Source organism: Malaclemys terrapin, chromosome 25 (assembly GCF_027887155.1).
Source record: "Malaclemys terrapin pileata isolate rMalTer1 chromosome 25, rMalTer1.hap1, whole genome shotgun sequence".
Classification (NCBI taxonomy): Eukaryota; Metazoa; Chordata; order Testudines; family Emydidae; genus Malaclemys; species Malaclemys terrapin.
The window spans coordinates 11,322,709-11,348,335 of record NC_071529.1 but is presented as its reverse complement, the minus strand read 5'-3'; the positions used below and the strand labels follow the sequence as shown (position 1 = coordinate 11,348,335).

At 51.2% G+C, this 25,627-nt stretch overlaps 1 protein-coding gene across 2 annotated transcripts in view; it reads right to left on the bottom strand.

Moving 5' to 3' along the window:
- Window positions 1-25,627, bottom strand: part of SKAP1 (src kinase associated phosphoprotein 1) — a 235,089-nt gene that overhangs the window by 18,210 nt on the left and 191,252 nt on the right. For both annotated transcript variants that reach the window (XM_054014447.1, XM_054014448.1), the window contains 2 exons: window positions 12,378-12,440; window positions 309-421 (listed from right to left, as the gene is read on the bottom strand). In XM_054014447.1, coding sequence (XP_053870422.1) covers window positions 309-421; window positions 12,378-12,440 — 176 coding nt within the window. The remainder of the gene's footprint in view (window positions 1-308; window positions 422-12,377; window positions 12,441-25,627) is intronic.

The window sequence follows — 25,627 nt, the reverse complement described above, 5'->3', positions numbered from 1 at the left end:
TAGAGAAACCTGGACACATCAATCTCTCTTTGTGCTACCAGCCAGCAACAACCTGGGCTCCCTTCCAGGTGTCAGCCCAAGTCCTTCCATGACTCATTCTCCTGGCTGCGAGGCACAGGGGGAAGGCTGGGCTGCAGTCATTTCACATCGCTGCTCACGCTGTCTTGCTGCTGCCGGGCATTCAGATATTGCAATGCTGGGGTAGGGGCATGTAAACACCTAGACGCCGCCGCGACTTCCACATCTGGCCCATTAAGCTCAGAGGCCGTGAATCCGCCTAGCTTTGGAGCGGTGTAACTGTCGCCTACCTTGCTCAGGATGTAGATGAGATCCCCACGCTGGAAAGACAGCTCGTCTGGCTGATTGCTGTTGCAGTCCCACATGCCTTGGTAGTAGTTTGCATAATCTCTTGTGCGGAGGCCTAGAGAGGTCAGAACAGTGGACAATTACCAGAGGGGATTGGTTTCTAGTGGCCACTAGGAACCCATTCAGCAGTGAGCCCCAACGAGAACAGCTGGAAGAGTTCCAGTATTGCTGGTTGGAAATTTTGAAAAATTTGTTTATTAAAAAAGGTGAAATTTTCCAGTTTCACTAAAAATGGAAAGAAAAAAAGAAAAGTGGGTTCAAAAACATTATTTTTGAACCAAAAAGGTTTTTGAAAAGACAAGCCCAAAAATAACGAGGAGTCCGGTGGCACCTTAAAGACTAACAAATTTATTTGGGGATAAGCTTTCGTGGGTAAAAAAACCCACTTCTCATGTGGCATCTGAAGAAGTGGGTTTTTTACCCACGAACGCTGATGCCCAAATAAATCTGTTCGTCTTTAAGGTGCCACCGGACTCCTCGTTGTTTTTGGGGATTCAGACTAACATGGCAACCCCCCAATACTTAAGCCCAAAAATATTTACTAAAAACTGAACTGAAAAATCGAATGGTTTTCCCCAGTGTTTCCTTTTTAATCAAAACCTAAGACGTTATTACTGGTGAAAAACCAGAAAGTTCTACCCCTCGGAACGTTTTCCAGGTAAGTTTTCATTCTGCTCAAAAAAGCCATTTGCCCTCAAAAATCTGTTTCAGTAAAAAGGCGACGCCGACCCCCGGTCTAGCTCAGCGTCCCAAGCACGGAAACTGCGGCTGGTTCAAGCCCAGGACTGTGGAAGAAGAGTATCATGAAGTAATGCCAGATATCTACACAGCACGGCTGGGAGGAGGCTGCTGGGGAAGGGGACAAACGGCTTGATTTGAAAAACCAACCTGGAGGTTTCACTTCATTGTTCAGGGCACCCCTTCTAGGGTGGCCAACCCTCCGGGATTGTCCTGGAAGTTTCCAGAAATTAAAGATTAACCTTTATTTAAAGATGACGTCATGTGATGAAACCTCCAGGAATAAGTCCAACCAAAATCGGCAACCCTACCACCTTCTAATCAGCCAACACTGACACTGGGGTTGGTCCTGCTTTGAGCAGGGGGTTGGACCAGATGACCTCCTGAGGTCCCTTCCAACCCGGATATTCTATGATTCTATGGTGGCCTGCCTCTGCCGCCACCTCCACAGCCAGTGAATACGGAGGAGCAGAGCAAGCTCCTACCACCTGAGCTAAAGGACTTTCTCTCTCTGTTGTGGGCTTTTATTCTGGCTGGACTAAGCAGCTGAGGGAGACGCTCACCACTCTAAGAGTGTATCTACACGTCCAGCTGGGAGTGTTGTTCAAACAGAGAGTAGCAGCAGTGGGAGGGGGCTCGCCGCCCGGGTACAGGCCCAGCGTGGAGGGTAGACGTAACATGCAGCCTCCGGGTCTGCCTACACTGCAGCGGGAGCCCAGGGCGAGTAGAACACGAGTTGGCAGACTCTGGGTTTGTTAGCCTAGGGCTTGAGTGTCTACACGCGTTTGTAACCCCAGGTTAGGAATTGTTGAACGCTGGATCCCAACCTAGGGCTCCAGCGTCTACACTGCATTATGCAGGCCCGCGTCCGACCTCCCATATCCCAGACTTCCTAGTGTCCTCCCACTGTGTGGCCGCTCTAGCCCTTTGTTTGTGGGGCAGTATGGCAAAACTTGACTGTCCGGAGGACGCAAAAAGTCAGCCTGTGGGATTGTGGGATACTTCTGGAGGACTCCCAGAGCACGAGTCTAGAGGGGCTGTCTACACCGCAAAGCAATAGGGCTTCAGTGCTTGGTGCCGGCCTGGCTCAGGAGTGGACCCTCCATCCCCATGTGGTGCTGGGACCCCGGTTAACGTGATGTGTGTGTAGCATGAAGGGGGGGGTGGGCTTGAGCCTGAGTTCAAACCCCAGGCTTACCCTGCAGTATAGACAAACCCTCAAAGGCCTGGGAAGCCTTAAAACTTAAGCCTCGAACTGTGGTCTGTAGAAAAACAGAGAGAACTCTCATGCCCAAGAAGAGGCGATAACATGTAGCTACTTTCATCTGAGGCAGTATCATTACGCCCACTTCACCACCAGGGAAGCTGAGGCAGAGAAAAAGGGGAGGAAATGACTCGCCCAAGGTCATTCAGCGAATCAGTAGCAGAGACAACAGACCTGAGCAGCTTCACTTCCCAAGCCCCCCGTGCTACCTATTAGCCCACGCTCCCTGATGGAGGGTGAGGCAGGAGAGCATTCTAAAGGGGTAGATCAAGATGCTGGGATACTGAGAGCTCCTGAGTTCTGTGGCCCAATAAATTAAAAAAAAAAAAACTTCAATAAAACAAAGTGCTAAGGGGCCTCATTCGAGCACCGAACGGAAATCACTGGTGTGACCGGGCAGGGAATCAGGCCTGTGAAGCGTAAATAGAAAATACTGAGCACATGTTGCAGGAAATGTTTCTAATATGGTCTAAGGGATTGAATGGTAAGGGCACATCTGGAGATCTGTGCCCAGATTTGATCACTTAAATATGAGAAAGGACATTACAGAGAGGGGTAATGATGCAGCAGGGAACAAACAGAATGACTCAGGGACTTGGGGAACTTAAGTAGAAAGGCTGGAAGAAAGTAGGTCTGTATCCTTTGGAAAAATATTAAAGGGGGAACCTAGTGGCAGGGCAAAGATTGTGAAGGGAATAGAAAGAGTAGGAGTTGCTGGGTTATTTAAGCTTGTATAAAACACAGGACCCAGCGGTTATGAACTGAAGCAGCGGGAGTATCAGCCGGCAGAATCTCATCACAAAGTGAATAGCGGATGGCAGACGGCAGGGGGCAGCAAAAAATGGAACAAGTGCAAAAATATTTTTAAAGGGAATTAAAAGGTAGAAAATACCGTGATGCACAGAGTAACTCAGTACCAGGGGAAGGGACCCACCCCAGACATGCTGGTTCTCTCTGGTGGAGCACAAAGCCACTCAGTTTTGGAGAAAAAGGAGACACAAAACATATTCCAGGAGGATGGAACTTCTTGGGGGGTGGAAATTGCTCAGGTTATTAACTAAAACATTAGCAATCCTACGGATCATTACAAGGAAATCACTGACAAATAGGTTTAAATACAGCGATGGCCAAATTCAGTGTACTTCCCTCTTCGGACAAGAACAGGTTTATTATTTTCCCAATATGTCGGGGGAGGTGGGAAGGAGATTTGGGACTGAAATATACCATGTTCCACACTGGAAGAAGTCTGAGGGTCTAGACGTGTGATTGCAGCACATGTAGGCGTACCGGACACGCTTTGATCACGCTAGCTTGCTAAAAATAGCAGATTAACCTCGGTGGCGTAGGTGGAGCCGCTTGAATGCACTCCTGCCTGGGACGGTGGCTACGTACTTGGGCAGCTAGCCCGGGCCACCACAGCTACTCTGCGCTTTTTAGTGAGCTAACTTGATCAAAGCGAGCTCAGACACACCTACACCCGCTGCAAATTACACCTTCTGATTGCAGTGCAGACATCCTCCGAGAAACTGGGGCCCCCGACTATTTCCTCCTGTGGAGCTCTACCCCTGAAAGAACCAGTGCGGCTGCTGGAGATCAGTGGTTAACGAGAGCAATTAAGGAAGATAAGGACATTGCGGAGAAGCTCAACGGATTATTTGTGTTGGTTTTTGCTACTCGGTCGAGACGGCTTTGGAGATCCCTACCCCAGATTTGCTCTTCCCCGGTAATAAAAAATGAGATAATTTTGGAAGTTGAGTGGGAGGAGAGGAAGCAAATCGATCATTTAAAAAGCAGTAAGTCACTAGGCCCATAGCGGAGATCTAAAGAAACTGAAGCCCGGTGCGAGGTCCCGCGTTGTTTAATATACAGTGTATGCCCCATTGTCCGAATAGCGTGGGGGACACGGGATCAGATCATCAAAAGGGCGGGAGCAGCAGTGCAGGGCCCTCTGCAGCTCCACTGTCATGGCCCCGCTCGCTCAGGCTGTGGAGGGCTCCCTATGTCGTTACAGGAGCCAATCAGCAGCAGGGTGGTTATCTTGCAGCGGGGAGTTTCTGCTCTATTATCCGAATCTCTGCATTCTCTGAATCCTTTCCTGCTCCCCCATCGTGGGGCACAAGAAAGGGGTTCAGATGATAGGGCTTTGGAAAAAACACAAGTTCACTGTCTTTATTAATGATCTGGAAAGGGGGGTAATCAGTGAGGCAGCCACATTTGCAGATGGTGAAACGTTATTTAGGTTAATCAGGACCAGAGAGGGCTGCGAGGAACATCCGAGAGCCCTAACCAAACGAGGGTAATGGGCAACAGGATGGCAACTGCAATGCAGTGTCAGTAAGTGCCAAATAATGCCCCGTGGAACTACTCTGACACCGTAGAGGAATCTAAATGAACCGACTCCACTCTGGAAAGGGACCTGGGCATCATTATAAACAGCTCAATGGAGACCTCCGTGAAATGTGCAGCTGTGGTTTAAAAAACACCATCAAAGGCTCAGATGTTAGGTTGCATAAGGAATAGAAGGGCGGGGGGGGGGGGGGGGTGGATTCTGTAATGCCTTTACATAAGTTCAATCCTTGAGGGGGCCATTTGGAGATCTGGGGCAAAAATCTTTCTGGGGATTGGCCCTGCTTTGAGCAGGGGGTTGGACTAGATGACCTCCTGAGGTCCCTTCCAACCCTGATATTCTATGATTCTATGAAAGTAGGTAGAGACTGTAATGGCTTTATATAAAGTAGGCGGGTGAGGGAATCTCTTTTATTGGACCAACTTCTATTGGTGGAAGTGACAAGCTCGCAAGCTTCCCAGAGCTCTTCTTCCGGTCTGAGTCCTGACCCGAAGAAGAGCCGCGAAAAGCTCAAAAGTTTTGTACCTTCCACCAACAAAAACTGGTGCCGAAAAAGACATGACCTCACCCGCCTTGTCTCTCATCTACTGGGACCAACAGGGCTACCACACCGTGGCCAAAAACTTAACATAAAAGTAGTGATCCAGCCTCATCTGGAGACTGTGCTATTGCTGTCCAACAGAGTGTTTAGAAAAGGGAAACAATCATGATCAAGGGCCCGGAAAAAACTCATCCGAAGAGAGATGGAAAAGATTGGGATTGTTTACCTTAGAGTGGATCCGAATGAGAGGGGACGTAATATAATGAACAGTCTAGAGCCGGTAATCATAATCCCCAGCTCCCATGTAGTACTGTTCATTCACAGATCACAAAGCGCACCCTCCTCCTCCTCATTTTATAGCTGGGGAATCGGGCACAGAGGTGAAATGACTTGACCAAGGCTACCCAGCAGACCAGTGGCAGAGGCTGGAGTAGAAGCCAATTCTCCCGAGTCCCAGTTCCAGTGCTCTACCCACGAGGGAACACTGCCTAGATTGGGACCATCTGTTCTCCTTGTCTCATAACACGAGAAAGAAAAGGGGCACTAGATGAAATTAAAAGATTGGAGAATTTAAACCTCATAAGAGCAAATACTTTTTCACACACCATCTGATTAAACTGCAGAACTCATTGCCACTGGAAACTGTCGAGGCCAAGAGCTTAGAACATAAGAACGGCCAGACTGGGTGAGACCAACGGTCCATCTCGCCCAGTGTCCTGTCTTCCAACTGTGGCCAGTGCCAGGTGCTTGGAGGGGATAAACAGAACAGGGACTCATCAAATGATCCAACTCCCGTCGTCCATTCCCAGTTTCTGGCAAACGGAGGCTAGGGACAAGCTTCAGAAAGGGAATGGACATTTATATGGCTAGAAAGACTAATCAGAGACAGAAGTAAGTTCAACACATTTTTTTTTGGAAGGGATATTAACCTTCATGTGTCAGGGCTGAAACCAATCTCTATTAGGGATCAGCATGAGACCTGATGTGGAAGGCACATCTGCTACGGCAGGGTTCTTCCACCTTCCTCTGAAGCAGCTGGTACCGATTACAATCAGAGACAGGATACTGGGCTAGATGGGCCTCGGATCGGATCCAGTCTGTCAAATCTCACATTCCTGTCTCCTGTATTCATTACTAAGCCCAGCTGCCACTGCCCTCGGGGGTGAGGCTGAGCCTACACTCGGTCATATGCCATCCCAGCACCTAGATGGGCCCATCTGTCTCTACAGAAATTAGTTTTCCGTTATAAACAAACAAACAAACCGAGCCTAGATTCTGTATTTGCTTACTGGTTACTTCAGGGCAGCTGCTGCTGCCGATCCCCATCGACGTAAGCGGGAATCAGAATCTGGGTCTCTATTTATAGGCTCAATGGTCATTAAGAAAACCATCCAAACGGGGCTGTTGCTGTGTTTTCCTCCCCACATCTGCACGGCTTGAAACAACAGTCCAGGGAGGAGTGCAAACTGCCCCGGTTCATTTCAGGGGTGGCCGTGGACTCTGAAGCGTAACAACCACCGTCTAAAAAGCAACAGTTGTTTGTTGTTTTCATTGGAGCAGAAACATCCTGCTACTCCGGGAGAGGGCGGAGCTGTGGATCGTGGGAGGAGCCAGAGATTGCGGGTGATTGTCGAGTGGTGGAATTTGGCTGTGCCCGTCCTGGTAAAATGCCTTGCAGATGCGGCTACCCTACTTCGGCCTTAGCTAATTCTAGCTCAGAACACAGGGGTTAAAAGGAACCAGTGGCTAAGAGAAGAAAATGAGGCTCCTGGCAAGATGAGACTGCAGCTCTCAGTTTGATTTGCTGGGAGAGGCTGGCTTCACGGTGTCCTTGTGGCTCTCGGAAATGAGAAACAATAAGTTTTACATTAGCCAAATGCTCATCTGGCATTTTGACCATTTGATATAATTAAGAAAAATGCCCATTGCAACCCCCAGCCTCTCAGCTTTCATTTCAAGGACTTCACTCCACCTAATTAGTCTTCTATTCCGTTTGGACTGAAGAACAAAAAATACAAGACTAAAGCACAGAGACAAGTGCTTCCAGCAATGTTACAACCCTGTCCCTTGAAATCCTGCCCAGCAATTGAGTCTACTATATTATTCAGCATGAAAAAAGACAGGTCCTAAAGCAATCATGACCACGCTAATAACTAAAATAGTTATAACGATGAACATTTAGCACCACAAGGAAGATACGAATGAATATGAGCAGGGCATCTGAATGGCTGGCAAGACTGGAGTGGGACAGGCCAAAATTTTCAAGGGTGACCTCTTATTTGGGGTCCCCCCCTTGAGATGTCTGGGGCCTATTTTCCAGAGCACTTGCAACTCCATTCCCTCTTAAGCATCAGGCTCAAGGCATCACAAACTGGGCCAACAAAATCCAAGGCCAAAATGAGCCAATGGTGGAAAACACGGCCTTTAAAACCCCAGTTAGGTACCCTAAGGGACTTGAGTGCATGACTCCTTCCGGCACCTCTCAAGTCCCCAGTTTTAGGGAGCTAAACCAAATTAAGGCCACTTTAATTCTGGGGTTTAATGTGGTTTCACTAATCCACTTTAAATTCACACCTTTAGTTAATTCGGATTAACTTTCCTGAGTATCTCCGTGTAGACAAGCCCTTAGTCTCCAAGTACATTAGTAACTGAAAAGGGAACTGGAAATAGAAAGGGAAAAATGGAAGCCACTCAGCAGCAAGGATCGTAGCTGACTGAATCCAGCCTGTACCTGTTCCAAGACCTCAACAGCACAACTTTTCACTGTAGCCCAGGCCAGCACCTCCCTGAACAATGGTGCTTCCCTCAGTTCCAGGATAAAGAAGTCAACACAGTTGCTCTGCATAGACTGAGCCTAAGCCCGTCAGTAGGGGTTAGTCAGGAAGGAGAAGTGCCGCCTTGTGGGAGCTGCATGTGGGCAGCCAAAGACCGAATTGATCCAAGGACGAAATATTATTTGTATTCCTGGAGCACTCGGAGATTGAGCTCAGGGCCCAAGTGTGCTAGGGGCTGTACAAACGCATAGTGAGACAGAGTTCTTGCCCCAAAGAGCTTACAATCTAAATAGATAAGATAGGAGGTGTGGGGAAACTGAGGCACGGAGAAAGGAAGTGGTTCACCCAAGGTCACTGGAAGAGCCAGAAATAGAACCCAAGCTTCCCGATTCCCGCTCTAGTGCTCTACCCACTACACGCCGCTGCCGCTATAGGATTAGGGACTGCTTCTGGTTTGATTATACATTTGAACATCCTCCTAGGCGCCAGTTCTGAGGGGAGAATTAGGAAGTTCAGTGGGGAAATGGAACTAGTTTATTTCATTTTAATTTACTTGCTTAGGTTGATTTGTTTATTTTTTACGAACATGCCCCTCCAATATTCCTTCCGTCTGTTTCCCCTCTGCCTTCTCTCTTTAGGCGGCTGCATTTGATCCTACACAGATGAAAGCGCAGCTTTGCGTCATGACCAAAGCAGGGTTTATAAATAACGTGACAACGTCTGTTTTCGAAGCTTTGGGGCGCCCGTACCTTCTGTAGCTGCCACATTCTGCAGTGGCCCAATAACTCATCACGCTGGTGGGGCATGAAGGTGGGAAAACAACACCACAGAAACGTAACATTCAGAACAATTCTCATTCACTCCGATCTTCACAAGCAGCTGGAACTCAAACTCATTTGGCCACGTGAGCCAGTGACCCTGAAGCCCATGAAGAGCTTTGGAAATCTGTCATGGAAAGAGAGCAAGCGAGGCATCCCAGAACGGCCAACAGCCTGGTGGCGAGGGCACTCGCTCGGGATATGGGAGCCCCCAAGTTCCAGTTCCGGCTCTCTCGTTTCAGGGCACTCACTTGGCATACGGAAACCCCAAGGCTCCAGTCCTGGCTCTCTTGTTTTGACCAGAAATTCCACCCTGGATTGGAAGAAACCTTCCTGACAAAACTGTTGTCCAAACAATTCCCTGCTACGAAAAGTTCTGGTTTCAATTGATTGGCATTTTCCAATGAAAAAAAAACTTTTGGCCAAAAATTCCCAACCAACCCTACTTGTGCCCAACACCGGAAGGCCTAGGACAGTTGGTGGGTATGTAAGTAAAACAGCATGACCACGGACAGACACGACGATACAGGTTTTCAGGATTGAGACCTTCGGCACCAAAACCGCCACTTGAGCTAAAGGGGGAACACCACTGTAGTCTCCCAGACAGGTCACTAGATGGAGACATATTCACGTGCACTAAGCCAGCAGACACAAGGCGTTGTACAGACCACGTGGGCACCTTTTCCTCTTGTGCACACAGGGTGCATCGTGAAGTGATAGCCACCCAGATCTGAGCTACTCAGACCTTAACGGCCAAGGCTTTTTTGTGTGTGTGCAGAGGGGTGAATAAAGCTCTAAACCTGGCTGAATCTCCCCTGCTCCTGTGGTTAAACCTCCCCCTTTAATTTCTGGGATGCGAGCCCCATGGAACGGGGGCAGGAAAGAACCCAAGGAGGCGGGTCTCAAACCAGATTTTGGCCAGGAGGCCGCGATTTCCTGAACGGAGCTGTAAAAAGGGAACTGGGGCTGCAGGAAGCTCACAGCTGCACTGCCCGAGGTGGCTCGCACACAAGGGCTTCTTTCCTGTGACTGGGGCGGACGCTGGATGGAAAGAGAAGCAGGTGGGACTAGGGGGAGCTGGGCAGGAAACAGACCTTCCGCTCAGCTCCTACCCGAGGGGTTCTTAAGGAAAAAGCAGGGGTGGGGACGCTGGATTCCAGGCACATGTTGTGAAGGCAGTTTGCTCTGCAGTGGCAGTCTGGGGGTTGGGTTTCTGCTGCCTCCAACATTCCAGGACACAGATCCACCCCGCTCCGTCTTCCTCTCGGCTTTGCTGGCAGTGACTCACTTTCCGCTCTTTCCGATGGTTTTTCGGCGCGTCTCTCCCCTTCTCCCCACTCCCGTTTGCGGCCTGAACTTTCCAAGCCTGGCTCCCTCTCCGAGTGCTCCCTGGTCCCGATCGCCTGCTGCAAACGGAGCAAGGGAAGACCGAGCGACGGCACATGCATTTACAACGGAGATCTTTGCAGCCACTGCTGGATTCTAAGTCAGGCAGGGCGGATGAGTGGAGCGTCCTCACTCGAGAGATGCCACGTTTTGCTGCAGACAGCAGTGGGAGAGGCCATTGGCAAGGAGGCTTCAGAGGGGCGTCTGTCCTTAGGAACGCAGAGTCAACTAGTTACCTGTAGCAGGGATAACAGCACGGGGTGGAGGAGATGCGATTTCGCATCCACCAAAAAACGGTTACATAGTCATATCCAAATGTGCCTGGAATGAGACCGGGGCATCCAGAGCTGGGACCAGGCAGTGGTTCCATGGTCGCTGCTCTGATTGCATGCCTCCCTGACCCTACCCTCTGAACTTCCAGTCTCAGGGCGCTGAGGAGTAGAGACGAGGCCTTTCCACTCCCCTGGCCCTCAGGGTCAAGGAGCCACTTCCTCTCGTTGAGGTGCAGACACAAGCCCCAAAGCTGCCTCCATCCCTCCAGTAGAACCTGAACCTTTCTTCAGGGTCAGATCGTGATGTGACATTATTGACACGAACCATGACCGTATAGATCATTGTTGCAACCAAGGTCCTATCGTTGCACCAAATCTTGTACAAAGGAGGTCAAGCAAGGTGTCTCTGGAAAGGTCGTAATTTGCTGGTTATGATTATGCTGTTTGCATGTGTGTATCATTTTTGTATTTGAAGTTATGAACATTGTCTAGGTACTTGTATCTCAATGTGTTTCATTCGAAGTAGCATCAGTGAAGCATTTGGTCAGCTTCTCGAGACAGGACTTCCTTTCCCCACTGGGCTGTGCGGTCCCCCTTTGCTGATAGGCCTGGAGGTTAGCTGGATCCTGGAGCTCTCGGCCCAACCTTTGGAAAGGGACTCAGTGCTGTCACAGCAGGTAGGGGGCCACAGGAGAGTAGAAAGATGCTGGATGGTCTTGTGCTGTTGGAAGCCAGCACTAATAGCCAAGGGAGGATTGGAAGGAGAGGAAACCCCATGGTGAGCCCACCCAGCCTTAACAGCTCAGTGCTGGTAATGGTGGGACCTGAAGGGAGGCTCGGAGGTGGAGGGGGGAAGATACCTCACAGCCCATTGGTGGAGCAGGGGGGCGTAAGTAAAGCAGCTGGTTGCCGGGGGATTCATAGATTCATAGACTCTAGGACTGGAAGGAACCTCGAGAAGTCATCAAGTCCAGTCCCCTGCCCGCATGGCAGGACCAAATACTGTCTAGATCATCCCTGATAGACATTTATCTAACCTACTCTTCAATATCTCCAGAGATGGAGATTCCACAACCTCCCTAGGCAGTTTATTCCAAAGTTTAACCACCCTGACCATTAGGAACTTTTTCCTAATGTCCAACCTAGACCTCCCTTGCTGCAGTTTAAGCCCATTGCTTCTTGTTCTATCCTTAGAGGCTAAGGTGAACAAGTTTTCTCCCTCCTCCTTATGACACCGTTTTAGATACCTGAAAACTGCTATCATGTTCCCTTTCAGTCTTCTCTTTTCCAAACTAAACAAACCCAATTCTTTCAGCCTTCCTTCATAGGTCATGTTCTCTGGACCTTTAATCATTCTTGTTGCTCTTCTCAGGACCTTCTCCAATTTCTCCACATCTTTCTTGAAATGCGGTGCCCAGAACTGGACACCTCCAGCTGAGGCCTAACCAGCGCAGAATAGAGCGGAACAGAAAGGGGGCAGCTAACGGAGAAGGTTCTCAAAAGGGTTCTGGGCAGCTAAGAGCCTCCTCCCCTCCACACTCATCGTCAGCAGCCTCAATCCTGGGGCCTTTTCCCTCCTCTATGCTCTCAGCCACCCAGTCAGAGAGGTTTCAGTGGTAGCTGTGTTAGTCTGTATCAGCAAAACAAACCGAGGAGTCCTTCATCAGATATAATGGGTTCTAGCCCACGAAAGCTGATGCCCAAAGAAATTTGTTAGTCTCTAAGGTGCCACAAGGACTCCTTGGTTTTTTTTTTTTTTTGGTTAGTCAGAGAGGTATACTAACTCCTGATCTAACTAGCCGGAGGAAGGTCCTTCCTGCAGTCCAGCCCCAAGGAGCCTGTTGCTTCCAAATGACGTGGTCGTCTCTTACCTGTTTTCCCTTTACTTCCAGCGTCTTCTCTGTCCTCCAGGACGGGTGAGTCAAGCTCCTCATCTGGAGGGGAGGGGGGGAAATGAAATGAAAGAACTTGGTTAGCGAGAGATTATGGAAACCGCATGGGAGGCCTCTCCACCCTATGCCCTAGACGAGGGGTGGGACTTTTCCAAAGCTCTCAGCATTGACCGAACTCTGTTCCCACTGAAGTCCGTGGTAAAACTCCCATTGACTTCTCTGGGCACAGAACAACGCCAACGCTGTCCGTTTTGGAAAAGCCTGCCCTGGGGGCTTTATGTGATGCCCACCGCTAGGGTATCTGAATGCCTGGCGCTCTCATTTCAGAGAGTAGTGGATGCCAGTCCGGGCCCTGGGTTTGAAAAAAGGACATGGCGCACAGAGAAGCCTATGGACAAACGGAGACTGTGACGACTTCCACGCACACTGGTCCCAGAAGGAATTAACCCTAGAGTGGCGGCTTTTAGAAGACACAGAACCATTATGTGGACGAAGTAGAGATACTCCAGCAATGCCCAGCAGCAGTATGATACCAATAGATTACATTAGATTAGAGATTCGATTAGATAAAATCGATCGGATGACTTGCCTCGAGAGAGCATCTGATTCTCAAACCAGTAAATTTGAAAAAAAGGGGAAGGGGAAGTCTTCCGCTCCTGGGACAGGTAATATTTTAAAGCACGTTGCATAAACCCATGAATTCCTATTAACACTGTTAAAAACAAATCACTTACTTTACCCTCATAAAGTTACATGGCACTTTATAAGCATCATCTAGGAAGAGACGTTTCCTGCACTGAAAAGTTTATGGTCTGCGGGACACAAGACACTGACTGAACAATAATTTCCAGGAAACGGAGGAGGTGGAATGATTTCTTGAAAGAAGCAGATTTAAGGGGGAATCTGAAGAAGGTGAGAGAAAGGACCCCTGCCAGTGAAGAAGAGAAAGGATGATCCAGGCATAGAGGGCAGATGGTAGAAGATGCTGAGGTCATGGGAGTTTAGCCACTGATTTCAGTGTAGGGTGACCAGATGTCCTGATTTTGGGGGGCTTTTTCTTATATTAGCACCTATTACCCCCCACCTCTGTCCCGATTTTTCACACTTGCTGTCTGGTCACCCTATTTCAGTGGGAGAAGGTTTGAGCCATAGGGGAGAGGACTGCACAGAACAGGATTAAGACGAAACAAAGAGCAGGGAGCTGGTGGGACCTAGGCACATGAGCACAAAAGGAGATTGAAGTCAGTGTGAGAGAAAGAATGGCTTATTTATACCCAATAGTCGCACCAGTTTAACTCAAATCAGTTTGGGCTAAGTCAGCGCAAGCCCCTTTTATGCACACACTTACATCGGTTTACAACTGGGTTCTGGTGATTTAGTTTAAATGGGTAACCTATCATTTAGCACCGGCATTCGCTCTCCCAGGAATTGATTGGTGCAAGGTCTTTACACTGCCACATGAATACAGGTTCAGAATCCCTGATGGAGCGGCACCCACACAAGGTGTGGATACGCTACTCGGCCAAACCAGTGCTGAATTCAGTTTGGCGGCAAGCATCGGCAATGACAGGAATCAGGGCTGGATTAAGGCAATCCAAGATCCTAGCCACACCCCACCCACCCAGAACAGGAGATCTGGGTGCGGGGCCAGATGGCTCTAGCACGCTCCCTCTGCCAGAGGTTGTCTGCAGACTCAGGAAGACGTCACCGCTTGGGTCACATTTGCAGGTTTCTCTGTGCAACCACAAAGTTTAGAAACAAAACCCAGATTCCAGGACTGTTCCATGTCTCTGGAAGTCAGCCCCCTGGACATCCCCCTATAGCGCGGATTCAGCACCTAATTCGGCCTTGACAGACAGCACTGAGCTGCACCTGTGGTTAGCAATGGGTTATTTTTGCAGCATAGGCAAGTCCTATGCAGGAGCACGAGGTACCGTGACTGAAGCTCGGTCTGTGAACCCAAAGGCACCAAGTTTTGTTCTAATCTCAGGGCAGAGCCGTATGTACCCCCGTTTCATGAGGAACCATGGTCGGGAGGGCCTTTCTAATAAAGTCAGCGACGGGCCTTTTGCTGATACTGTGCAACTTGATCGCAAGGCGGTAGATAATCTGCTGCGTTTAGGCACTTTTGGAAGACAGAGTGCTCTCCCCCACCCTCCACGCCCGGCCCCAGCTGTCTCTGCCTCCCGATTCTAATCAATGCAAATCAGGTCAGAGCTCCGCTGTGAATTACAAATTGGATCCGAAGTTGGAGGGTCACTGCAACGGCTCCCCCATTAGACGGGAAGTGGCACCAAAGATCTTTTCTAAATAAATCAGACTTTATTGTAAAACTCGGCCACTGACGAGACATAACCTCATTAGCATTGATTTGAAAATAAATTATTGAAAGTGGCTTTTGCCTGCTCTTTGCATTTGTAAAAGAGAATGTAAATGCATCTGCAACCATGATAAAAAAAAAAAAAAACACCTACTATCAAAGCAATCAAAAGTGGATTTCTTTATCCTTTCGGACAACGGCACTTAATCTGGCCCTGGGATGAGAATGGGAAAGGGAACAGATAAAACCGATTCTTCCAGGGCAATTCAGTTTCAGAAGAGACACTATTTCTCACTGTGCCTTGGGAGTCATCTCCCAGGCTACAGCCAGTTTTATATGCAGAATACCATGACTATCAACGAGGAGCTCATGACCTCTAGTACTGGATAAGGAAGCTTATCGGTAGAAACAAACTCTCCCCGGCCAAGGAGGACAACGATTAGGGAAAGGGCTGTTACAGCTCCCTGGCTACTTCTATAGCTAAGCTATAGAGAGGAAGTGCTTCCCAATGGTTAGAGCACTAGCTTAAGATCTGGGAGACTTTGGGTCAAGTGCCTGCTCTGCAACAGATTTCCTGCGTGACCTTGGGCAAGTCACTCAGTCTCCCGGCGCTCTAACTCGGGGGAGGCTAGTGCTGCTCTACCTCCTGGGGAGGTTGTGACGATAAATAAGATTGTGAGGTGGTCAGATAATAAGGGAATGGAGGTCATATAAGCACCTAAGTGAGGCAGACATGAATGCCAAAGTGTCCACGCCCACCCTTACAACGCCAGGCTTTTCGGATGAGAGGAATTGAAGTGTGGGTGGAAAAAATGATCTGACATACAGAATTCCTCCCTGACTTCCCCTCTTTTACCCACATAGCCCCCCCACCTCCTGGCAGAATTTATCCAGACCATAAATTGCTTCGTAAACCCATTTGAGCAACGGCGAGATCGCCTCTGCAATCGTGACCTAGAATGATGCAGCTATTCCATGGGGACTGTGGACTAATAAGGAGAGGCTCATGAATGCAGGAGACGGAATTTTACAGCTCTTGGACCCAGCGGAACTCTTGGCCACAAGAAATGAGGCCCTAAATGCACTGGATTGAGCTTTCCCTCCATAAGTGACTTGCCCTGTAAACCAATTCAGCTGTTTCTCCTCTGGGCTGGAAAGGGAAAAGGCTTGCTATTGTTACTTGCATTTTCAAATACTAGGGAGATGCTCAGATTACGTGGTGACCGTAGACATGTCTTGATAGATAAGGAGATGGTCTCCTGATTGGCGAGCTGCCCAAGCGTAACAGGCTCTGTGCCTCAGTTTACCTGTCAGTAATGGGGATAATCCTACCTGCCTACATCAGAGGGGGGTTGTGGAGATTAGTTGGCTAATTCCTGTAAAACCAGACTCATCTGAGCGTTGCTGTAGAAGCTCAACGTATTGTTTTCATTCTAATTAGTGCTAACGGGGCTCATCTGGAAGTTACAGGGAGAGCCAGAACGCGGCGGGACAAACAGGGGGAGGGATAGCTCAGTGGTTTGAGCATTGGCCTGCTAAACCCAGGGTTGTGAGTTTAATCCTTGAGGGGGCCATTTGGGGATTTAGTTGGGGATTGGTCCTGCTCTGAGCAGGGGGTTGGACTAGATACCTCCTGAGGTCCCTTCCAACCCTGATATTCTATGATTCCAGTTTCAATCTCCACAGTGGATGAGAATATAGCAGCCCTAATGAGAGGCAGTGTGTGTGTTTTCCACTGCACAGCAAAGTAACACGTACAACATGCTCGTGGGAGAGCAGCGATTGCACAAAGGTGGTCCCATTCCAAGCTCTCTGTTCTCTGCATTAGCACCTTCGTGGCTGGCCTCTCTCTCTCTCCAACCCAAACATCCTCTCCCTGCATCATTCCATCTGCAACGTGAGCCCTTCGGTCTCTCTACCCCACTGTTGCAAAGAACCCAGTCTACACTACGATTATAATCCAGCCAGTTGCAACCCGGTTAAACACTGCAGTGCAGAATGGACGTAGCTGGTTAAAACCCTGGGACCATCCACGGGTTGGGGGAATACGGTTAGGTTCCCCTTGCATTACTCATTAACAGTGCTGCAACTGGGCCCGGAGACCACTGTGATCCCGCCTCTTCCTCAATTATAGTTGTAGAGTAGATGGGACCTAAATGCCCTCTCTCTTCCAAAAGTCACACGGTCAAAGAATGCCTTGCAAACGACGGCACCTGTCTTGCCTTTGCTGCCACTGGGTAAGAAGGAAATGGTTAAGCTCTGATGGAGCCGTCTGCAGGGAACAACTTCTCACAACTTCGCTCCTCGGGTCAGCTGGACGCCGGTGTCCCGACGTGAGGCTAGACAGGAACATTCCAGGGAGACTTGGCGAGTGCACACCCGGGTCCCGGCCCTCCAAAGGGGAGAACGTACATCCACTCCGTCTTCTGCTGGTACTTTCCCCTGGGCCTAGCAGCAGCAGCCCCTCCACCTTCAGAGGGGATGGGGTAAGGCAACTGGAATGGCAGAGCTACAACTCTGACAGGCGAAAGTCCTGCTAAAAATCAAGGAACGGGTGAAGCTGCCACACCGAAAAGAGCCCCTTGGAGAGGCCCACGGATCCACCCGGTGCCGAATGAAACCGACAGCTGGTGAGAGCTTTCTGAAATGCCTCGGCCGCTTCTGATGCAGAACAGGAGCGACCCTGCATGGGATAGGCTCCAGACTAAAGCTTCTCCGTGTGGGCAGGGGGGATAATTAGCAGAGAGGTTTAATGATTAAGACGGAACCCTGTCGTCCCTTCAGAAGGAACCTAATGCCACAATCTGGAGTTGAATTCAAACAGTCGGATGAAGGAACCATTGGGGCACTTAACACCCATTCCCTATTGCATTGAGGTCACAAGCAAGTGGCTGATTCCAGAGGCTAACAATCACTGTTCCAATCAGCATATCAGACAAGCAGTCCGCCATGCTACGGATTTGGGACTGCACACAGCAAACAGTTCAAGCTACCCATCTATTGCTGCCATGACCATAATATGGAAGCCGCCCCATGCTCTCGAATATATTTAGCCTCACCACACCCCAGTTGCTAAGTGACTTGCCCAAGGTCACGCAGAAAGGCGGTGGCAGTGTAGGGAACTGCATGAAGATACCCCAAATCCCAGCCTAGCACCCTAATCGCTAGACCATCCTTCCTCTCTAAACACCTTCCATCGGTTTGAATCAATGGATATTTCCCCCCCACCCGCCAAACTAAATGGCCCAGATTTTAGTTTGTGTGTATTTCCCCCAACGAAGCACAGCCTAGGAGTATGGAAGACTAGTAAGTGGGCAATAGCCCTCTAGGTTTGCCATCCATTCGTTTATGCAAAGGTGTACCTTACTCATCCACAGTCTGTAAATCGCACGCTGGCAAGCGTATCAAAAAGTTACCACGAGCATTTTGCGGCAAGCACGTAACTTGGAGGAATGAGCCCTGATAACAAACCTCTGCTGTATGTCCTGGTGTCTAGCTAGCATGCTGATGGGCACATTATACGTGTCGTTGACAGAGTGTGCACTCAGCAGTATTAAGTAACATTTAAGTCTCCATGAGCCCACTGCTAAGGCCTTCAGGAATTCAAATGCACCCCTCGGGAACAAGAAGCGCTAGCCTTGGATTGCAAGCTCTTCGGGGCAGAGACTGTCTTTTCGTTATGAGCGTGTACAGCACCTTGCACCATGGGGCCCTGATCCCTGATGGGGGCCTTTATGCGCTACCATACTGCAAATAACGAACACCCCTTCAGACTGTACTCTGCCCACTCACATGGAGATGCCCCATCCACTCACAACCTGCATGCCCCTGATCACACCCCATCTACCTGCCAACCTACACCCGGCCTGTATGTGGTTATACCCCATCCCCCTGTGATCTGTGTGTGCCTGATTTTACCCCCATCTATTTTCCGCACACCCATGTTTACTCATCTATCTCACTGCACACGTCTAATTGCAACGCCATAGACCTGCAGTCTGTGCCGTTCATCTACCACAATCCGCAGCCTCCATACACCCTCAACTGCGTCCTGGCTTGCTCCCTGTGGACGGCTTTGCCCTCATCTGAGCCGAGCTGTCCTTGGGCCCCCCCTTCCTCCCAAACCCTCTGGCCTCTCCTCCCTTCTTGGGAAGCCATCAGCCAGCACTGGCGCAGGAAAACACATGACATTCCAAGGGGAGCATTTCTTCTACGTGACTTTTGGTATGCGGGGGGAAAAGAAAAAGTTACATCAATTATGCTAAGCCCATCGGGGCCTTCCGTGTCTCTCCCCCCGCCCCCCCCGCCTTGTGGTGCACCAGGCAGCCTGGCTCCTTCCCGCCCCTTCCTAGCAGTAACGCAGGCTGCTCTGAAGTGCTGGGCAGCGGAGTGTGTGCTAACATTTCCACGGAGGGTGATCTGTCTCGCTTTCTCTCTGCTTTACGGGAAACCCCTCCAGAGAGCGGAGCCGGTTCCTGTTGCCATTACAGCTGCTGCGGATCCGCATTTCCCGCCTCTAATGGGGTCAGGCGGCTTGCTTGATTCCAGCCCCCTGCTCCCAAAGACTTTACCCAAGTCCTTTTGCTTATTCTGCACTCAGCTACAAGAAGGTACCGTGGCTGGCAAAGGGAAGGAGAGAGCACCTTTCCCAGCAAGTCTCCGTCCTCTGCCACCTCACCCCAATTTCACAGTTGACGTATCACAGAACATTTTAACCAGAACCTCCAACCGCCCCCCACTCACAGTTTACAAGTTCAAGTAATGGGAGCCACGAACAGGGCACCAGGCCTCCAGGGATCTAACTCTGAGCAGAAGCGTCGCCTAGTGGGTAGAGAAAGGGGGTTGAGTGTCAGGACTCCTGGGTTCTATTTCCAACTCTCAAGAGTGGGTAGAGGGAAGCCCGGATGCTAGTTCTCTTCCTGGCTCTGAAAAAGAGGGTGGTGTAACGGCTGGAGCAAGGAGCTGGGAGTCAGGGCTGCTGGATTCTCTTCCCGGCTCCGTCACTGAGTTGGGCGAGTCCCTTCCCTTCCGGTGAAAAAATGGGACAACACCCTTTGTAAAGTGCTCAGAGCTCCTCAGAGGAAAGGGCCTATGGAAACGGAAAGTCTTTTCAGCCGATCCCGCCAGGCCGCAGTACGACCCCTGTATTTCACTGCAGGGTACAAAGCCTTGATCCCGCTTCTCTGTGCACTGCTCTGACGGGCGCGAGCTAAGCCTCTAAGACCTCACCTGTGGAGATGCGCCATGAGCGAGGTGCGGGGTAATTCAAACATCTGCCCCTTCTTGGGACGGGGTAGCTGGGTGCGAGGTACGGTTTGTAGCGACGTCTAGGGCCGTGTCTGCCCTCGAGGCAGCGTCTGGGTCTGCCCTACGGTGCCTAGCTACACAAGGTAGTGAAAGGCGCTGGCAGAGAGGGGAGCAGGTTAAAGCTTTGGCAGCGGGACACCACGCAGCTAACGGTAGCAATGGGAGGCACTGCTTGGGCACGTGGAGAGCCGTGTAGGATACCGAGCCTATGGATCTGGGACCTGTCTACTCCTTTAAGCCAGTGAGTCTCAAGCTTATTTGATCGGGCCTCCCTTCTTTGTGTCTGTAGGAGTTTACGCCCCCCCTCCCCGCTGCACAAGTACCTATACCGATAAAAAGAAAATCAACATACAACTCTCACTAAATATTAAACGCAGAAAAGCATTGACTCCAACACAGCCATTTAAGTGTATAGTCATGTACATTTTAAGTAAGATGCTACTTCCTGGCATCACACTGTTGTTACTAGTGCGATGGGTGCGGCTGTTTTATTGACAATACCATCCCATGCCACCAGGGCCGCCCCTAGGTATTCTGGGGCCCTACGCAGCCCCCCCACGGGGGTGTGTGGGGCCCCAGGCCTCCGCGGGGGGGCAGGGTTGGCTTAGGAGGGGGGACCACCCCCCAGTACTCACCGGCAGCGCGGCTGGGGCCGGGTCGCTGCACTTGCCCTGGCCCTACTGCAGAGCTCAGGGGAGTGGGGACGGGGCAGGGGCGGAGCAGGGGTGGGAAGAGGCAGGGCTGGGGCGGGGCGGGAAGAGCCGGAGCAGGGACTGGAGCAGCATGCAGCTATGCAGGGCACCAGGAAATTTGGTGCCCCAGATTTCCTGGTGCCCTACGCAGCTGCATACTTTGCGCATGGGTAAGGACGGCCCTGGCATGCCACCCTCGGTTCTGCGCTGCTGCTGGTGGAGGCGCTGCCTTCAGAGCTGGGCGCCCGGCCAGCAGCCGCCGCTTTCCGGCCACCAGCCGCCGCTTTCCGGCCACCCAGCTCAGAAGGCAGCGCTGCGGCCAGCAGCAGCCCAGAAGCAAGGGTCTAAGATGCCCTGGTCTAAGATGGATGCCCTGTTCCCCTCAAACCTCAAGAGTTATTCGTTGCTGTGGGGAAAATGTGCGCAGTAAATTCCCCCCCCCCAAAGCTTCTCATGCCCCCCCGAATACTGTACATTTGTGCTCCCCAGTTTGAGAACCTCCGGTCTGAGCACCTTCTACGCTGCCATTTCTACCCATGCTAGCTGGGCAAGCAGCGTCTGTACTCCACCCAGGTCCTGTTGCACCAAGGGACCAAGTTAGCCATCGCCTACGGGGATATTTACATGTTCTAAGGAGACTAGATGGCACAGCGGACAGTGAAGGCCACACGCTGTTACCCGCATAGGCCGACGTCAGCATCCCTCAGCTGCTCCTCCCCTCCCCTGAAGCTCAAATCCTCAGCCTCACCTGCTCCACACTGGGATTTTGTGTGTGTGTGTGTGTGTGTGTGTGTGTGTGTGTGTGTGTGTGTGTGTGTCAAAGCTTCATCTCCCCAGTGAGTCAAACCGCTCCCCTGCACAACACAGAGGGCCATGGAGTCACTCGATGCTGACAGGCGCCCGGCTACGCAATTCCACCAGTCACATGATGCCAAGGCTACATCCCTCCCTAAGCATCAAGCTTCACGGTGTGGCGGAGGAGGGGACCCTGCCTCACATGACGCTGGCAGGACTCTGAATTCCATTCACAGCGGGCTTCCCCTTGCCGTGGGTGGTGCGTCCCGTGCCTGGTGCCAGCCCGCAAGTGGCAGGCTGAGCGAGTGGATTGGAAGCCGTGAACTGAAACATTAATACCATAATTAAATGCCAGCCTGTCTCCTAGCTGCACAGCGCCCCAGAAGGGCTGTGATGGATGGAGGCTTTTAGGAAGGAAGGGAGAGAACTCGCAAGCTTTGGTTGGATTTTCCTCAGGAAAATGTTCCTGGGCAGGGGAGCAGTTTGCTGGGGTGACTTCCCCGTAACAGGCTCCATTCACCCTGCTGCCCCGGCTGGTGCTATGGGACCCTTTCCTGTCTAATGCCCAGGAGCAAATATCCCAAGGGATGGCACCATCGACTGGACCCACTGAAACTGCTCCCAGCTGGTGCATGCTGGCAGGTCACTCGCCTCTGCCCAGGGCTCAGGCAAATGCCCCAAGTGCTGGAGGCTGGGGTGGGGGACAACGATCAAGGAACTGTAACCCCGTCACCCTGTTGTGACCAGGTGCCCTGAGTTGGTTATAGTGTAGACAGGCCCAAAAGAGAAGGCAGGACAAGTTCTGCCTTCTAGGGCAGGGATTGGTCTCAGATACGACGACACAAAAAAATAGATATACCTACTGGCAAAACCCTGATGGGTCTTTTCTGAGCCCACTTCCCTCCATCTTCGCTCCCCCGCCAATATGGAATCTACCAGTGCCCGAAAAGGCTGAACATGCTGCCTTTAATGAGGCACTGATGTGGCACGTTCCATCACTGCTGGATTGCAAACCCGATCCCCTCTGAACCCCTGCTGGGGAGACCGGGGAATCGGTCTTCCCCACCCCCTCGCCGGGCACAGCTACCGAGCCCTGGTGCTACGCCGGAGCAGCCTGCGTGAGGGGCAGATTCTCAGAGGAGCTGTGTTTTAATGTAGCAATTTGATTCAATTTTCCACTCTATAAAATTACCCATCACTGCTCGTTGCTTCCTAACAGACACCTTCACTCTTAATTTAACAATCCTATCGAATTCTGCCAGGGAAATTGGAAAAATTTATCACCTGTGAAATTTTATTTTTCCTTGGTTGTATCTGTTTTTGTAAAACTTCATTAACGACGATGACTTGCTGAGGAAATTATCTCCCTCCCTCCCCCCCAGTTTTTTTTTTTTAAACTTGGGACAAGAGAAAAAATGGCTCGACCTCAGCAGAGATTGTGATTTGCATAATAAAAAACACACAACATGGAGATTCCCGGGGAAGGCAGGGCTGGAGAAAGCAGCAGCTTTCTCGGTTAGTTCTCCTGGGTTTTTATCTGGCTCCCGGTACCGCAGGATCTGAGCATCTCACAATCTTTGATGTATTTAATCTTAAAACACCCCCGGTGGGGCTGGGCAGGGCTGTTCTCGTCACCGTACAGATGGGGAACGGCGACACGGAGAGGTTTGCCCATGCTCACACGGGAAGTCTTGAAGGAGTCTTCAGCTACTGTCCAAACCACTGGACCATCCTTCCTCTCTAAAGCTTCCTCTCTTTACAGTCCCCCGAAACCTGCCTCCCGTATCACCCAGCGGGGGAGGCAAAAATCCCCTCCCCTCCAAAGAACGCGGAGCAATAGTGGCGCCATTGGGAGGGAAAGGTGCACAGTGGCTTTGTGGGAGCTGGGTCGCCGGAACTCTCTCCGGGGGAACGGTGGTGGATCCGCTGCCTCTGACACCCTCCAGGCCCATGTGCAGACAGGACATGCGCCGTAGTGAAGTGGCTTTAAGCCACAAGACTTCTCTGATGATCCCAGTTTCCACATGGCCTGTCTGGTAAGAGCTCCACCAGGAGCTTCTCACCCACCCCGGAAGTTACAAGGGACAATGGCTGCTAAGGTGGACAGCCCACAGCTTCCCGCAGCTGCTCCCGTCAGAAGGGCTGGGACCCGGCCATCCCCTTTTTGCCTTCTCCTGCCTTCCCCCAGGATACTCTAGCGATAACGACTCTGTTCTTCCCGTGCACACTCCAACGGATATTGGTTTTCAACCGAGTTTGCCACCAGCAGGTTCTGCTGTAGTTTGCAGAGGGGACGGGGGAGCACAGGTGAGTTGAGGAAAGGCAGCCCAGCACCTTGGACTAGCAAAGACGTCTCACGGGGGTCAGCACCAAAGGAAGGGGACACGCTGTCATAGAATATCAGGGTTGGAAGGGACCTCAGGAGATATCTAGTCCAACCGCCTGCTCAAAGCAGGACCTAATCCCCAACTAAATCATCCCAGCCAGGGTTGTCAAGCCTGACCTTAAAAACCTCTAAAGAAGGAGATTCCACCACCTCTCCAGGTAACCCATTCCAGTGCTTCACCACCCTCTGGTCCACAGGTTCCCCTCACTCACGGCTTGCAAGGCAGCAGAGAACGGGGCCCATAATTTTGAAGTCGGTGGATACAGTGCTTCTTGGGACAGCGGCTACCAACTCAGGGAAAGTTTTGCAATTTCCAGACAGACAATCCTAGCTCTCATAGTTCCCCTCCCCGGTACTTTTTATTACTTCGGGGCATTCGAACAACAATCAGATCTTTGCCGCTCCAAGGTTCGCCCGCTCCCGCTGTCCGTCCCCCCACCTGTCGTCGGAAACCTGCCTTCGTGCCGTCACAGTTCATTGCCATGGAGCTGGTTGTGGGTACTGGGAACAGACCAATATTGCCCTCCCATCCTGCAATCGCGAATGCCATAGGGGATGACTTTTATTTTCCCATGGGGGTGCTCCGCCCCAAGGCCCCGCCCTTGCTCCGCCTCTTCCTGCCCCCTCTCTGCCTCTTCCCACCTCAGCTCCAACCCCTCCCCTAAGGCTCCCGCCCGCCCACTGCCCCCCGCCTTCTCCCAGCTACCAAACAGCTGATCGGCGGTCCTGAGGAACAGCTGTGGCTGCCAGGTACTGGGCACCCATTATTTTTTTCCCATGGGTGCGTGAGCCCCCACGGAGTCAATGCCGATGACGAATGCCGTTTGGAGCTGCTGAGAAAAGTGCTCGTCAACAGGGTTGTGTGGGGTGGGGTGGCTCTCACCGGACAAAACTTAGTGTATCCCTCCCCGCATCCATCCGAGACCCTGTAAGCAACACAGGAGGGGTTAGCGTCTTCCCCTGTCCCTATGCTGGGTGATCTCCCTGCCAAGATGAGAGAAGGATCAAAGTCCCAGGGAAAGAGAATCAGCCAGGCCATCGGGCAGGGACTGCCGGAGGCTGGTCAGGCAGATTTAGATGCTGTGGCAGCGGCTTCTCGATGCACACAGTGAAGGTCACAGGATTCTCGAGGGCATTTCTGAGTGGCATGGTTCTCAAGGATTTCCCCGCCTGTGCCATGAGCCGCTCACTCCCACAGTGCTTTGCAGTTGCAGAAGCGGGGAGGGATAGCTCAGTGGTTTGAGCACTGGCCTGCTAAACCCAGGGTTGTGAGTTCAATCCTTGAGGGGGCCACTTAGGGATCTGGGGCAAAAATCTGTCTGGGAATTGGTCCTGCTTTAAGCAGGGGGTTGGACTAGATACCTCCTGAGGTCCCTTCCGACCTTGATATTCTATGATGCAAAGGCCTCTGTGTAAGGATGGATTTTGCCCCCCTGTGCACAGAAGTCCAGTCAAAACCATGCCCGGACCCAGGCCTTTCTGCGGGCAGGAACCTGGCAGTGATGCACAGGTGTAATGGAGATATCCTTTCTAGAACTGGAAGGGACCTTGAAAGGTCATCAAGTCCAGCCCCCTGCCTTCACTAGCAGGACCAAGTACTGATTTTGCCCCTGATCCCTAAATGGCCCCCCTCAAGGATTGAACTCACAACCCTGGGTTTAGCAGGCCAGTGCTCAAACCACTGAGCTATCCCTCCCCCCATAGAAGAGATGGGATGGGATGGGATGGG